The sequence below is a fragment of the Dreissena polymorpha genome, chromosome 2 (genome assembly GCF_020536995.1).
Source record: "Dreissena polymorpha isolate Duluth1 chromosome 2, UMN_Dpol_1.0, whole genome shotgun sequence".
Classification (NCBI taxonomy): Eukaryota; Metazoa; Mollusca; class Bivalvia; order Myida; family Dreissenidae; genus Dreissena; species Dreissena polymorpha.
The window spans coordinates 101,844,786-101,857,910 of record NC_068356.1 but is presented as its reverse complement, the minus strand read 5'-3'; the positions used below and the strand labels follow the sequence as shown (position 1 = coordinate 101,857,910).

At 39.8% G+C, this 13,125-nt stretch overlaps 1 protein-coding gene across 2 annotated transcripts in view; it reads right to left on the bottom strand.

The window, feature by feature from the left end:
- LOC127868291 (cytosolic phospholipase A2-like) overlaps positions 1 to 13,125 on the bottom strand; it is a 39,369-nt gene that overhangs the window by 15,351 nt on the left and 10,893 nt on the right. For both annotated transcript variants that reach the window (XM_052409924.1, XM_052409925.1), the window contains exons 2-5: positions 7,065 to 7,089; positions 5,846 to 5,924; positions 5,235 to 5,381; positions 4,435 to 4,559 (exon numbers count right to left, since the gene is read on the bottom strand). In XM_052409924.1, the coding sequence (XP_052265884.1) occupies positions 4,435 to 4,559; positions 5,235 to 5,381; positions 5,846 to 5,924; positions 7,065 to 7,089 (376 nt within the window). The remainder of the gene's footprint in view (positions 1 to 4,434; positions 4,560 to 5,234; positions 5,382 to 5,845; positions 5,925 to 7,064; positions 7,090 to 13,125) is intronic.

Sequence of the window (13,125 nt, the reverse complement as noted above, 5' to 3'; positions counted from 1 at the left end):
CTGTGTTTATGGATATTAAATCTGTATCTTTGATTTAGAACGCACTTGCCTCTGCTTTCTATTAGGTCCGCGCGCTATTATGCTAGATAACGGGCAACTTCAAAATCATGGGAAAACACATTCTTTTCTTAAAGCAGTTCTATTTAATTATGTAAAGCCCCACATACACTTTCATTTATGCAAGCTATCTTTTCTTTTCTTTTTTCTTGCTGAATCGCTAAGAACAGAAAGTTATTGCTTACCAGACGACATCTAGCGTTGAAATTTTTGCTATTGCTATAAGAACACTGACTTTTGTATGGGTTAACTTTATTTTACGAAATATTTAACAAAATATTCGTTGATTTTGAATGTTTATGGATATTTATGGATATTTAATAATTGTTTTATACTTGTGTTGAATGTATTTTCCTGCATTGTAAAGACAATTTTTCACTTGCCCTAACTAAAAGATAAAGATAAATATATATATATATATATATATATATATATATATATATATATATATATATATATATATATATATATATATATATATATATAAACAATAGTTGTTTATCAACCCGATAAACCACACAAAAAGGAGCCCCAATCCAGAAGGCAGTTTGATTAGAGACAGTGAAGTCACTTAACATTTTCAAAAATATTTGACAAAGCATGTTAATCAACCGATAGGCAGCAATTATTTGAAAATCAAGACATGGTTCATAGGGCTACTTTGCGGTAGGGAAACGGGAGTTACACGTGAATCTACAGGATAGTATAGCATCATTTCATAGATATAATTATCATCATTGTTAATTTCAGATCTTGATCATTGTCGATGGAAATAAAGATCCCGAAGCAAATAGTTGATACTTATTTATGATCAAGATCGTTTGCATATCTTAAAAAAACAAAACGCTCAAGCCAACATTATAATTTGTTCAGCTTTCGCGCAGAACTGTCAGATTTCATGGCGGCCATGTTAGCACGGTTGATCTGCAGGCCCTTAATGCTCATGCCACACGTGAAACACATCACACACCATCACCTTTTCATCAAGCACGATCAGTCCCCCATGGGAAGAAGAAAACAGTCTTCGATGCATGGAACGGCTATCACAGTGTACCCCTGTGTGAGGAAGACCGCCATCTTACCACATTCATCACTCCCTGGGGAAGATATCGCTACAAAACTGCACCTCAGGGCTACATTGCTTCAGGTGATGGATACACCCGACGCTATGATGAGATTGTTGCAGACATCCCTCACAAAACCAAATGTATTGACGATGCATTGCTATGGGCTGATGATCTCGAGGACAGTTTCTTTCAAGCGGTACACTGGCTAGACATTTGCGGTCGAAATGGCATAACACTGAATCCAGAAAAGTTTGTGTTTGGAGCTGATGTTGTGGAATTTGCAGGATTTGAAATTACACGCAACGATGTAAGACCCTGCCAGAGATACTTACAAGCCATCCTTAACTTCCACACGCCGAAAGACATTACAGATGTGCGTTCCTGGTATGGTCTAGTAAACCAGGTATCATATGCTTTCAGCATGGCCGAAAGAATGCTACCCTTTAGGGAACTTTTGAAACCTGGCACTCCATTCAACTGGAATGAACATCTCCAGAACGTCTTTGATGAGTCAAAACTACTGATCGCCAGCGAAATAGAGGAAGGTGTTCGTATCTTTGACCCCAAAAGACCCACATGTCTGGCGACCGACTGGTCAAAAGTGGGTATTGGATTCTGGCTCCTTCAAAAGCACTGCACATGCTCAAAGAAGGAACCCTTCTGTTGCCCATCTGGATGGAAGATCACACTTGTTGGCAGCAGATTCACTCATCCAGCAGAGTCTCGCTATGCGCCGGTTGAGGGTGAAGCTCTTGCCGTCGCAGATTCCCTTGACAAGGCCAGGTACTTTGTCCTAGGCTGCGCAGACCTCATCATTGCTGTTGACCATAAGCCTCTTCTCAAGATATTCACAGACCGATCGCTTGAGGACATCTCTAATACTCGTCTTAGAAACTTGAAAGAGAAAACGCTACGCTACAAGTTCCGTATGGTCCACATCCCAGGTGTCAAACATCGCGCCACTGACTGTCTATCACGTCATCCAATCAGTGATGCAGCAAAAGCTGATGTTGCCAGATGATGAGACACATATCAATTCAACCTCTGTGTGTCCAGCTAGCCGCAGTACTCTCATGACTGGTTTGAGAATGCAGGAAGATCAGGAAGACTCCATAGATGAATGCGTCATTGCAGGTGTTGTTTCATCCCTCAATGCTCTCAACCTTCGATCAGTCACCTGGGACAGAGTTCGCACAGCCACAGCTAGCGATACAGACATGCTAGCATTGACCGACATCATCGAATCTGGTATCCCGGAACACCGTCACCAGCTGCCAGAATCGCTCAGAGACTACTTTCAGTACCGTGAAGGTCTATCTACAGTCGATGGCGTCATCCTATACAAAGACCGTATTGTCATACCACCATCACTGAAAGACGAAGTACTTGAGGCTTTGCACGCAGCTCATCAAGGTGTCACCTCCATGGTTGCTAGGGCAGAGACATCAGTATTTTGGCCAGGAATCACACCTGCCATTACGGCTCTTCGTACCAGTTGCCAACAATGCAACCGTAGTGCACCATCAAATCCTAGCGCACCACCAGTACCTCCATTAAGTCCAGAGTATCCATTCCAGTGCTTATGTGCTGACTATTTCAGCTACCAAGGGCATCATTTCCTTGTTGTAGTGGACCGTTATTCCAACTGGCCAATTGTAGAGCAGTCAGCTAACGGAGCCCAAGGACTGATCACATGTCTTAGACGTATCTTTGTGACATATGGAATACCTGATAAACTTGCCTCTGATGGTGGCCCTGAATTCACTGCTGTAGCCACACGTCAATTCCTGAGTGATTGGGGTGTACACCATCGCCTATCCTCCGTAGCCTTCCCACACAGCAACTGTAGGGCCGAAATTGGTGTAAAGACAGTGAAGCGTCTCCTTATGGATAACACAACTTCCACTGGTGACATAAACACAGATGCCTTCCAGCGTGCCATGCTTCAGTACAGAAACACACCAGACAGGGATACCAAACTCTCTCCAGCCATGTGCATATTTGGCCGCCCCATTCGAGACTTCATACCAATTCCACCTGGAAAGTATAAACCTCATGAAACTTGGTTAAGCACATCACTGGCCCGTGAAGAAGCCTTGCGAAACAGGCACATGCGGTGTGCAGAAAAACTGTCAGAGCACACTCAGAGATTACCACCTCTAGCTGTGGGAGACAATGTTCGCCTGCAAAACAAGATTGGACTCTATCCTCGCAAGTGGGACAAGACTGGCGTGGTAATTGAAGTTCGCCAATTTGACCAGTATGTGGTACGACTTGATGGCTCAAGACGGGTAACCCTTCGCAATAGGAAGTTCCTACGAAAGTATGTCCCCGTTCAACTACAACCACGACGGCTGTCCATTGATAGTGACCTAGCACTCAGGCTACCTGCAGCAACAACTGAAAATCCCACAGGACACTCCATCACACCAGCAGTGACCCCAACACATGCAACCAGATCTACGCCGGCTGCAACCAACACCGGGATCCCAACTCACTCTGCTCCTCACCTTACTGCGTCACCCAGTAAGGTAACGCCAAGCAGCAGTGAGACACCCAGCCGAGGTAACCTGCAGCAGAGTCGTCGTCAGCTAGCCTATACTGAGCCTCCGAGTCATGACAGTCGACCAGTAGACGTTTCCGTGGACACAGGACCAAGTCGTGAGACACCAAACCGCACAACCCCGCCAACGGACCTGTTGTGCCTTCCAGTCAGACGATCAGGAAGAACTAGAACTGCCCCAGAGTGGCAGAAAGACTATGTCATGTGATTGTTGACAAAGACTCATATAGTTGACCACATCAAAGACATTTGCCTTTTCTTGTTGTTAAAAAGTTCTTTTTTTTTTCTTACTTTATAAGGGAGTAGACCTGGTGGGCTCCAATGTTCCCAGTACTTTTTGTTATCAGTCTTTGTTTCAACTTCAGTTAAAGTGTAATATTATTTTATATGAACATTTCATACCCAAAGACTTGGGGGGAGATACAGGATAGTATAGCATCATTTCTCTAATTATCATTTTATAGATATAATTATCATCATTGTTAATTTCAGATCTTGATCATTGTCGATGGAAATAAAGATCCCGAAGCAAATAGTTGATACTTATTTAGAATCGTCCTATAATGATGGATACAATTTGTGCCAAGTAATTTTTAAATCCATCAATATATACCACACCTATAACTGAGACAGGAATTGTTGGACATACATCCGGAGACTCGTACCGACAAAAAGAGGGACAGTTCGACTGGTATAAACCGCCTGTTTCGAACGTGGGAAAGTATTTAAGACTTTTATTCATGTTACCTTGTTAAACATGAATGTCTTTTTGTGCCACCTGTCACGTGTCAGGGTTCCAAGGTCAAACTCAGCTAATCCAACAATCACATCGTACACGAGCGGCGGCAAATTTTCCTCCATCAACCAGATTTCTGCAACCGGAAACGGGGAAAATACATCGATTCCGATAAAAATCACGGAAACAATCAAGGAAAACAATCATCATTTACCACAAAAAATCCGAATCTCATTTTGAGTCCGACTCACGGGTTTAGGCAGTTTTTAATACATTTGAATGATAATGTTTATGCCTCACTATCTGGTACCGAGCTCATTTGACCATAGCATGTTAAACATAAGCTTGCCGGTTTTAAGACGTTTTATTTAAGAATCACTAAAAAAATTACACGGTGTTCAGACTGACGGTCTTAACCCATTTATGCCTAGCGTCCTGAAAAAAGGACATTGCAAACAGCGTAGACCCAGATGAGACGCCGCATAATAAGGCGTCTCATCTGGGTCTGCGCTGTTTGCTTAAATGAATTTCTTTATGAAATATTCTAAATATAGAAATAAATATACTTGACACCCCTAATTTTGGAAATAAATTGATCCAATTTAGAAGGATGGGAGAGTCCACTGGGCATAAATGGGTTAAAGATCAAGTGTATGTACATTATGTTCAGCTATAATTTAATACGTTGATGTATTACGAGTGTTAAAATCTGTCTTATACAAAAGTTCTGTTTACTTAATGTCAGAATGTTATTATTTGTGTTATAAATTTTTAGATTGGAACTATTGTGGAAAAACATTAATGCAATTACCCATTGTGTTTTGTACTGTCTCGTTGAGTAAAAACGTGAAATTCTCATCCCAGACCGGATTTATGTCGTTCTTGCGAGATTTGGTCTGTCGTCTGCCTTCGGGAGCCGTCCGTATAAATAGCTTTACGTAGGGGTCCGGAGTGTCAACTGAGAAAAGGGACAAATCCGTATTGTTGTAAAAGAAAGTTATATATTTACTGAACATTGCGTATTAAGTGTGTTCTATGTAAATAATAAGAAAAAAACATGATTTTTAAGTTAAGATGTTCCCAAGCAGCTTTGTGCATACCAGCCCTCGAACCGACTAGCTTTATAGGTTGAGCGACGAATAGTCAATCCGAGGAGTGTTAGGTCTGAAACAAACTCGACTACACAATCTATGTACAACATTATTTATATGGCCATTATCCACCGTTCCTAGATTTAATTCAAGAAAGGTAATTTTTAGTTACTAGAATGAGACTAAATTCACATAAAACTTGTAAAGTGTTCAGATCAAGACAGTTTGAGCGTGGAAAAAGATAATTTAGGTTCGACTGATGTGACAGAAAAACTCTAATGAAACGTCGCCAAGTCAATACAAATAAAGAATAAACAAAATGTAACGTTACCATAATCTCTCAAATTCAAGGTGATGTTGCGACCCCTGACGACTTTGACCTCGAGGATGAGGCATGGCTTATGTTCCACCTGACACACATACAGAATACTAAGTATTATGTATTACGAATGAATACACATTTTATCATCTCCCATATTCTACATAATTTTACATTCTACATTCTACTGTCTGACAACTTGTATATCAGTTCTCGTGGCACCCAATGATCGAATGATCCTTACGTCTTATTTTGAAACTTTATACGAATACGCGATATAATTTACCAGAACGTATATTTTTAAAAATAAAAACAAAACATGTATTTTGGCCCGGTAAAGAAAAACGATAATAGTCGACGATCCAAAAAATTTTAGTCATATGGAGGATTTTTTATAAATTGGTCTTTATATATAACGATGATAATAGATACGGCTGGATCAATGTGGCAAAAATCGTTTTGCAATGCATGATTAAATGTTAAAAACAAATTGAAAAATATTGAGATATATTGATAGCTTGATGCACCGTTAGTACACATTAGTGTTAATGCAGAAATGTGCAAAGAAAAAACAATGTGAAACAGTGCAACATTCCATGGTATTGTAAAGAAAATAAGAACTTTTTCAAGGCCATTTATTAGCTGATTTTCAGTTAGAATTGCGCTTGAAAATAAGTTTTTTTTGTCATTTATAATTGAATACTACAAATATGTCAATGTGCACAATATGAATCACGGTGTAACCAGCGTGATGAAATACACAATGGAAATCATAGTGCAATATATAACGAAATATTTTAACGAATTTCATTCTTATGGGTGAGCCCCTGTTACCATCAAGTTGAATACACTTCAAAGAGTACAATTTAATTATTGGGCAAAATAAATCAGAAATTTACATAAAAATATCGAACCATATGAGACAATATGCAAAAATGCCAATGTACATTTCAGTCAATTTTAAACTGTATACTTAGCTCTAAGCATTGATCAAAACGATTACACTTACTTAGAAATTTTAATTATAATAAATAATAATCGCGAATGTGGACATGCGCAAGATGCTTAGCATGATAAGGATAATGACGATTATGTTGTTTCTGCTGCTTTTGTTGCTATTGTTGTTGTTATTCCTGATCATGATAACGACGATGATGAGTAGGCGGATAATGATAATCATGACGGTGATTATAAAAATGGTAAATAAGAGAAAATATTCTGGTTTACGTACCTCAAATATCTGGTATGGATCACACCTGAAATAAATCAAACTTGATAATAAATTCATATTATTTATTGACATGCAATCCACTCTCTGACATATATTTAATGCAAATAACACAGAAAGCCAAAGAGTTCCTTAGTGAAAAGGTGTTATATGTTATCTACGCTACTTGAACACCTTTATTTTGTAAATAAGCCAAATCCGGAGTATGCGTTTTCACTTCTGATTACTTTATTTCAATAAGGAAACGTTATGTTTGACCTGCCACGAGGCATAGGTTTACAAAAAAACAAATCACAAAACTACAAGTATATGCATATACGTCTGCCTAACTGCATTGCGCAAACACAAAACTGTACCATACTGTACAGTGAGCAATATAAATTTGTAAACTTTAAACAAGATAGCAATGCGCATCTTATTATCACTTATAAGCGGCTGCTATGGGGCATTGCTATTACTGCAATACATACTAACTATAAACATAGCGAAATTTCTGTAATATAGGAAGTATGGAACGGCAAAAACTTGTCAGAGGATAAATTTATGATACCATTTTGTAATCTTTTATCTAATGCATATGCCAAATTGCATTAACCAACAATTCAGGATAGTACACACACAACGCAACACTTGACCTTGAATAGTGAAAAGTCTTGGTTAATACCAGACATTGAGGGTTGAAACCGAATTACATGCGCGCCAAATGTTCTTATTGATATAACTTAAATCATACACATACAACAATTGGCCATTTCACAGTTTTAAATCACACCTGTTTTTTGTGTTCAAAGCATAGGGAGGAAATATTCAAATTATGGGAGTATTAATTCCAATATTATAAAAATAATTATATTATTATTACAGTCTACTCTCGTTATCTCGAAGTCGGCGGGAACAAGAAAAAATATCGAGATAACGAGAGTTCGAGATATCCGATTAGGCGTTTTCAAAGAAAAAATGAGACGAGAATTTACCTTGTTTTTAACATCTATATACCTGATAAGTTGTCTAACTTAAGCCGTCATCGTGTGGCATAATACTCTCTACTACCCTATTTATTACCTGATATACGCGTTTTACGAGGCACGATTAAATTTGCGATTTTAATGCTTAAAATGACGTTTTAAGTGTTACTGAATTGCATGAACACACGCAGTTATCATTTTCTAAACTGTCAAGTAAACATCCGGTAATGTTGCTTTTTAAAGTTATGATGCAATTTACGTCCAATCAAGACGAGGGTTTTTCATCTGAACATGCGTAAATCACGTTCCGGAATACTGAACTGTACATTTTGTAGTTTGAAATGCAAAGATCAATCGATAATTAATACAGGATAAAATAAACCCACATGTTATAAAGTGACAGGCCTTACTCAATTGTCAATGGCTAACAACATTACGCATGTGTGGTAATTGATGCAAATAACGGATCAATTATCTACCGCACAGTATCGGGAGCAGTCGGGCGAAGCGGGACGGTGAAGTATCACAGAAACAAATTCTCACTTTTGCCAACACTGGGATAGTTATTCGCACTTCGAGATAAACCACAGTAAAAACATGTAAAATCGGGACTCGGGACAAAATTTTATATCGAGATATCGAATAATTCGACACAACGAAAATCGAGATATGCGATGTTTATGAATATATATAAAGAAGGAAAAAAGTTGGGACATTGAGCTTACTTCGACATATCGAGAAAATCGAGATATCCGATGTCGAGATAACGAGAGTCGACTGTATTATCATTATTAATTAAAAAAAAATGTAAAGGACCTAGTGACCCCATTTTCAATAGGGGTCATCTAGAGTCAAAGGCCAATACACATGTGAAGTATCAAGCCAATGGTCAATTCGTTGACGAGTTATTGACCGGAAACTATTTTCATACTTAATGTGATAGTGACCTAGACCTTTGACTTAGAGACCCAAATTACAGTAGGGGTCATCTACTGTCCAAGGCCAATTCTCATGTGAAGTATCAAGCCAATCTGTAAATTGGTTGACGAGTTATTGATCGGAAACAATTTTCACACTTGGTGTTATAGTGACCTTGACATTTGACCTAGTGACCTGAATTTCAACTAGAGTTTTATCACAGACGTGACGAATACCCCCACATGCTGCATTGACACATACTATTTTGCATGTTGTCTTCACAAAATAAGAAAACGTAACGTGATTCGGTAACTTTAATCATGAAAACATTTCTGATAAAAACAAAAGCTGCTAGGTTTTTGCTTTCAGTCATATACTGAATGTGTAAAATGCACTAAGTGACCCCGTAACCAAGTTTTCGGCCCGGCATTGCCCATGTTCGAACTTGGCCTGGATATCATCTAGATAAAATTTCTGACCAAGTATGTTGAAAAGCTGATGAAAAGTACTTAAAATAGTGAAAACCATGCCCAATGTGTAAAACGCACTAAGTGACCCCGTGACCTAGTTTTTGGCCCGGCATTATTTCAATTAGAGAGCGAACAACATGCTGAATGTTTCAAACGCACTAAGTGAGCCCGTGACCTAGGTTTTGAACCGGCAAGGCCCATTGTTGAACATGGCCTTTAGATCATCTAGATTAAACTGCTGACCACGATTGGTGAAGATCCAACGAAAACTACTTGAATTAGAGAGCGGACACCATGCTGAATGTTAAAAAACGTACTATGTGACCCCGTGACCAAGATTTTTGCTCGGAATGGCCCATGTTCATACTTGGCCTAGAGATCACCTAGATAAAACTTCTTACTAAGTTTGGTGAGAATTTGATGAAAACTACTTGAAGTACAGAGCGGACAACATGCTGAATGTTTAAAACGCACTCAGTGACTCGGTGACCTAGTTTTTGACCCGACATGAACCATATTCAAACTTGACCTAGACATCATCTAGATACAAGTTTGGTGAAGATCGGATAAAAACTACTCGAATTAGAGAGCGGACACTTAATACGGACCGACCCACCGACAGACAGACAGACAGAGAGACCGACAGACAAGTTCACTCCTATAGACCCTCCTAAACATTGTCTGTTGGGGTATAATAAGTGTCTTCTTCTGTCCAAGGCAAATGCACAAGTGATGTATCAAGCCAATCAGTGAATTCGTTGACGAGTTTTTGATCGGAAACGATTTTCACACTTAGTGTTATAGTGACCTTGACCTTTAACCTACTGACCCCAATTTCAATAGGGTCAGCTTCTTCCAATGCCATTGTACATATGAAGTATCAAGACAATCGGTCAATTCGTTGACAAGATATTGATCGGAAACGATTTTAACACTTAGTGCGATAGTGACCTTGACCTTTGACATAGTGACCAAATTTTAATAGGGGTCATCAACTGTCCAAGGCCAATGCACATGTGATGAATCAAGCCAATCAGTCATTTCATTGTCGAGTTATTGATTGGAAACTATTTTCACACTAAGTGTGATAGTGACCTTGACCTTTGACCTAGTTAACCCAATTTAAATAGGGATCATCTACTGTCCAAGGCCAACTATCATTAATAAGAAAAATACTAGGGATTTTTGGCAAAAAATTCACAGAATTAAAGGAAATTCATTCACTCCTGTACCGCTACTTAAATACAAAGGCGAAATTGCCACAACCCCAAGGGACAAGGCTCAATTTTTGGTACGACATTTCCAATCTGTCTCCAGTGACTCAAACCTTCCCGTTGAAACTCTGAATTATCAAAAGCGGTTTGAGACTGAGCACCGAAATATTTTAAATGAGCCTGGGGATAATAGCACGCCTCTCAATTTACCTTTCACTATTACAGAATTATTAAGTGCCATTAACAGCAGGAGCAACACCGCCACGGGGCCTGACAAAATAGCATATTTAATGTTTAAAAATATGCCAGCCATAACTCTAAAAATCTGGCTTAACCTATTCAATCAGGTGTATAGGACAGGCAGGATACCACCCGAGTGGAAGCAGGCCACAGTGATTCCAATTCCTAAACCTGGTAAAGACAAAAATGATCCAAACTCATATCGACCAATAAGTCTAACATCACATGCAGGTAAATTACTAGAAATAATGGTCAAAAATAGATTAGAACACTTATTGGAATCAAATAACATACTAAACCCCTTCCAGTCTGGCTTTAGGAAGGGGCGATCTACTCTTGATCAGCTAGCTAGATTACAACATGATATTCTTTCTGCAAAAAATCAAGGGCAATCAATATTAGCAATTTTTTTGGACCTTCAGGCTGCCTTTGATTTAACATGGACCTTCGGCATACTAAAAAAGCTAGCTGACTATGGAATCACTGGATACTGTTTCCACTACCTCAGAGCATTCCTAGAGGGCCGTAAAATCCAGGTCAGGGTCGATGGGGAGTTATCAGAGGTAGCCATAACTGATCGCGGAACCCCTCAGGGGTCCGTAATATCCCCAACTCTGTTCTCCCTCATCGTAAACGGTCTACCTGATGCCGTAAAAGACTCAGGAATGGTTATCTCCCAGTTTGCAGATGACTCAGGCACTTGGTTAAAGGGGTCTAACATGTTACGCCTGCAAAAGAGGGCTCAAGCAGGCTTAGACTCCATATGGAAATGGGCAATTGAATGGGGATTCAAAATTTCTCCAACCAAAACAGTAGGAGTACTATTTGGCGAACAATTTCAGCACTCTTTGGACTTAAATTTAGGCGGCACCAAAATTATCTTTGAAAAAGTGGTGAAATTTCTAGGTATGTACCTAGATAAACAGTTAACTTTTACTCACCACTTTAAATATTTGGCAGAAAGGTGCGAAAGGGACCTAAATTTAATGAGAATGTTAAGAGGCACAGGTTTCGGATCAGATAAAAATAGCCTCTTAACACTCTACAAGTCCCTTATACGTCCAAAGCTAGATTATGGAGCCCAAATCTATGCATGTGCTAAGCCAAATGCCCTAAAAATGGTTGATGCCATTCAACACAAGGCCCTAAGGATAGCTCTGAGAGCCCTAAACTGTACACCGGGTGCACTGCTAGAGGAGGAGGCCGGTGTGTTACCTCTTGACTTGCGTAGAAAACAACAGTCCCTCAATTTCTGGGCCAGGGTTAAGTCTCGGCATGGTTCAAACCCCGTAAACAAACTTGTCGGGACTGGCACCTTCGTCAAGGGGAAAATACTTAAGCGTAAGCATGTCGCCCTACCTTTTGGTGCGAGTATTAGGACCCTGGTTGAGGATGCCGGTCTCGACAAGGTACATGTAGCAGACCTGAGGCCCTCCAAGGCCCCCCCCTGGACGCTTGGACCCATTGATGTTGACCTATCACTCTCTAATAAAATAACGAAAACTGACTTGCCACAACTCATCAAGTCAGAAGCTCTCTCTCTTATAGATAATATGTATGCTGAGCATCTAAAAATCTACACTGACGGCTCCAAATGCCCTAACTCTGGTTTGGTAGCCAACTCTTTTGTAATCCCTTCAAAAAACATTAGTAAAACGCACAGGCTCAGCAACAATCTCTCTATTTTTACAGCAGAACTTTTGGCAATTAAATTCTCTCTGTGCTGGATATTGGTCAATAAACCTACTAAAACTGCTATATTATCAGACTCAATGTCATCTCTTGAGTCCATAAAAAACAGAAATAGCAGATCTAGGCCTGATATTTTAGCTAGCATTTTGGAACTTCATCAACAGTGCCTAGATAAATCTTTAAAGGTCACATTAGTATGGTGTCCAGCACATGTCAACATCAGTGGGAATGAACAGGCCGACAGGGGGGCCAAAGAGGGCCTCTTGAGGGGGGCCGTAGATGTTGGGGAACCCCTGGCACCTTCTGAGATCTACTCCCTGACAAAGAAATTTGTTTTGGGCGAGTGGAATCTCCGGACCGACAATTTGTCTTCCCGTCGACATACTTTTACTAGACCTGCGAAAACCCTCAGGCCGCCTGACAGATACTCAGCAAGCATTGTGCTTGACAGAGCCATCACGCGCCTGAGGATGGGAACCACCCTATTACCCGGTGGCGCAGGAAAGTATGTCCTCGGTATAGACCCTGCATGTCCTAGGTGCCAGGAACCTCTCACTGCGCCCCA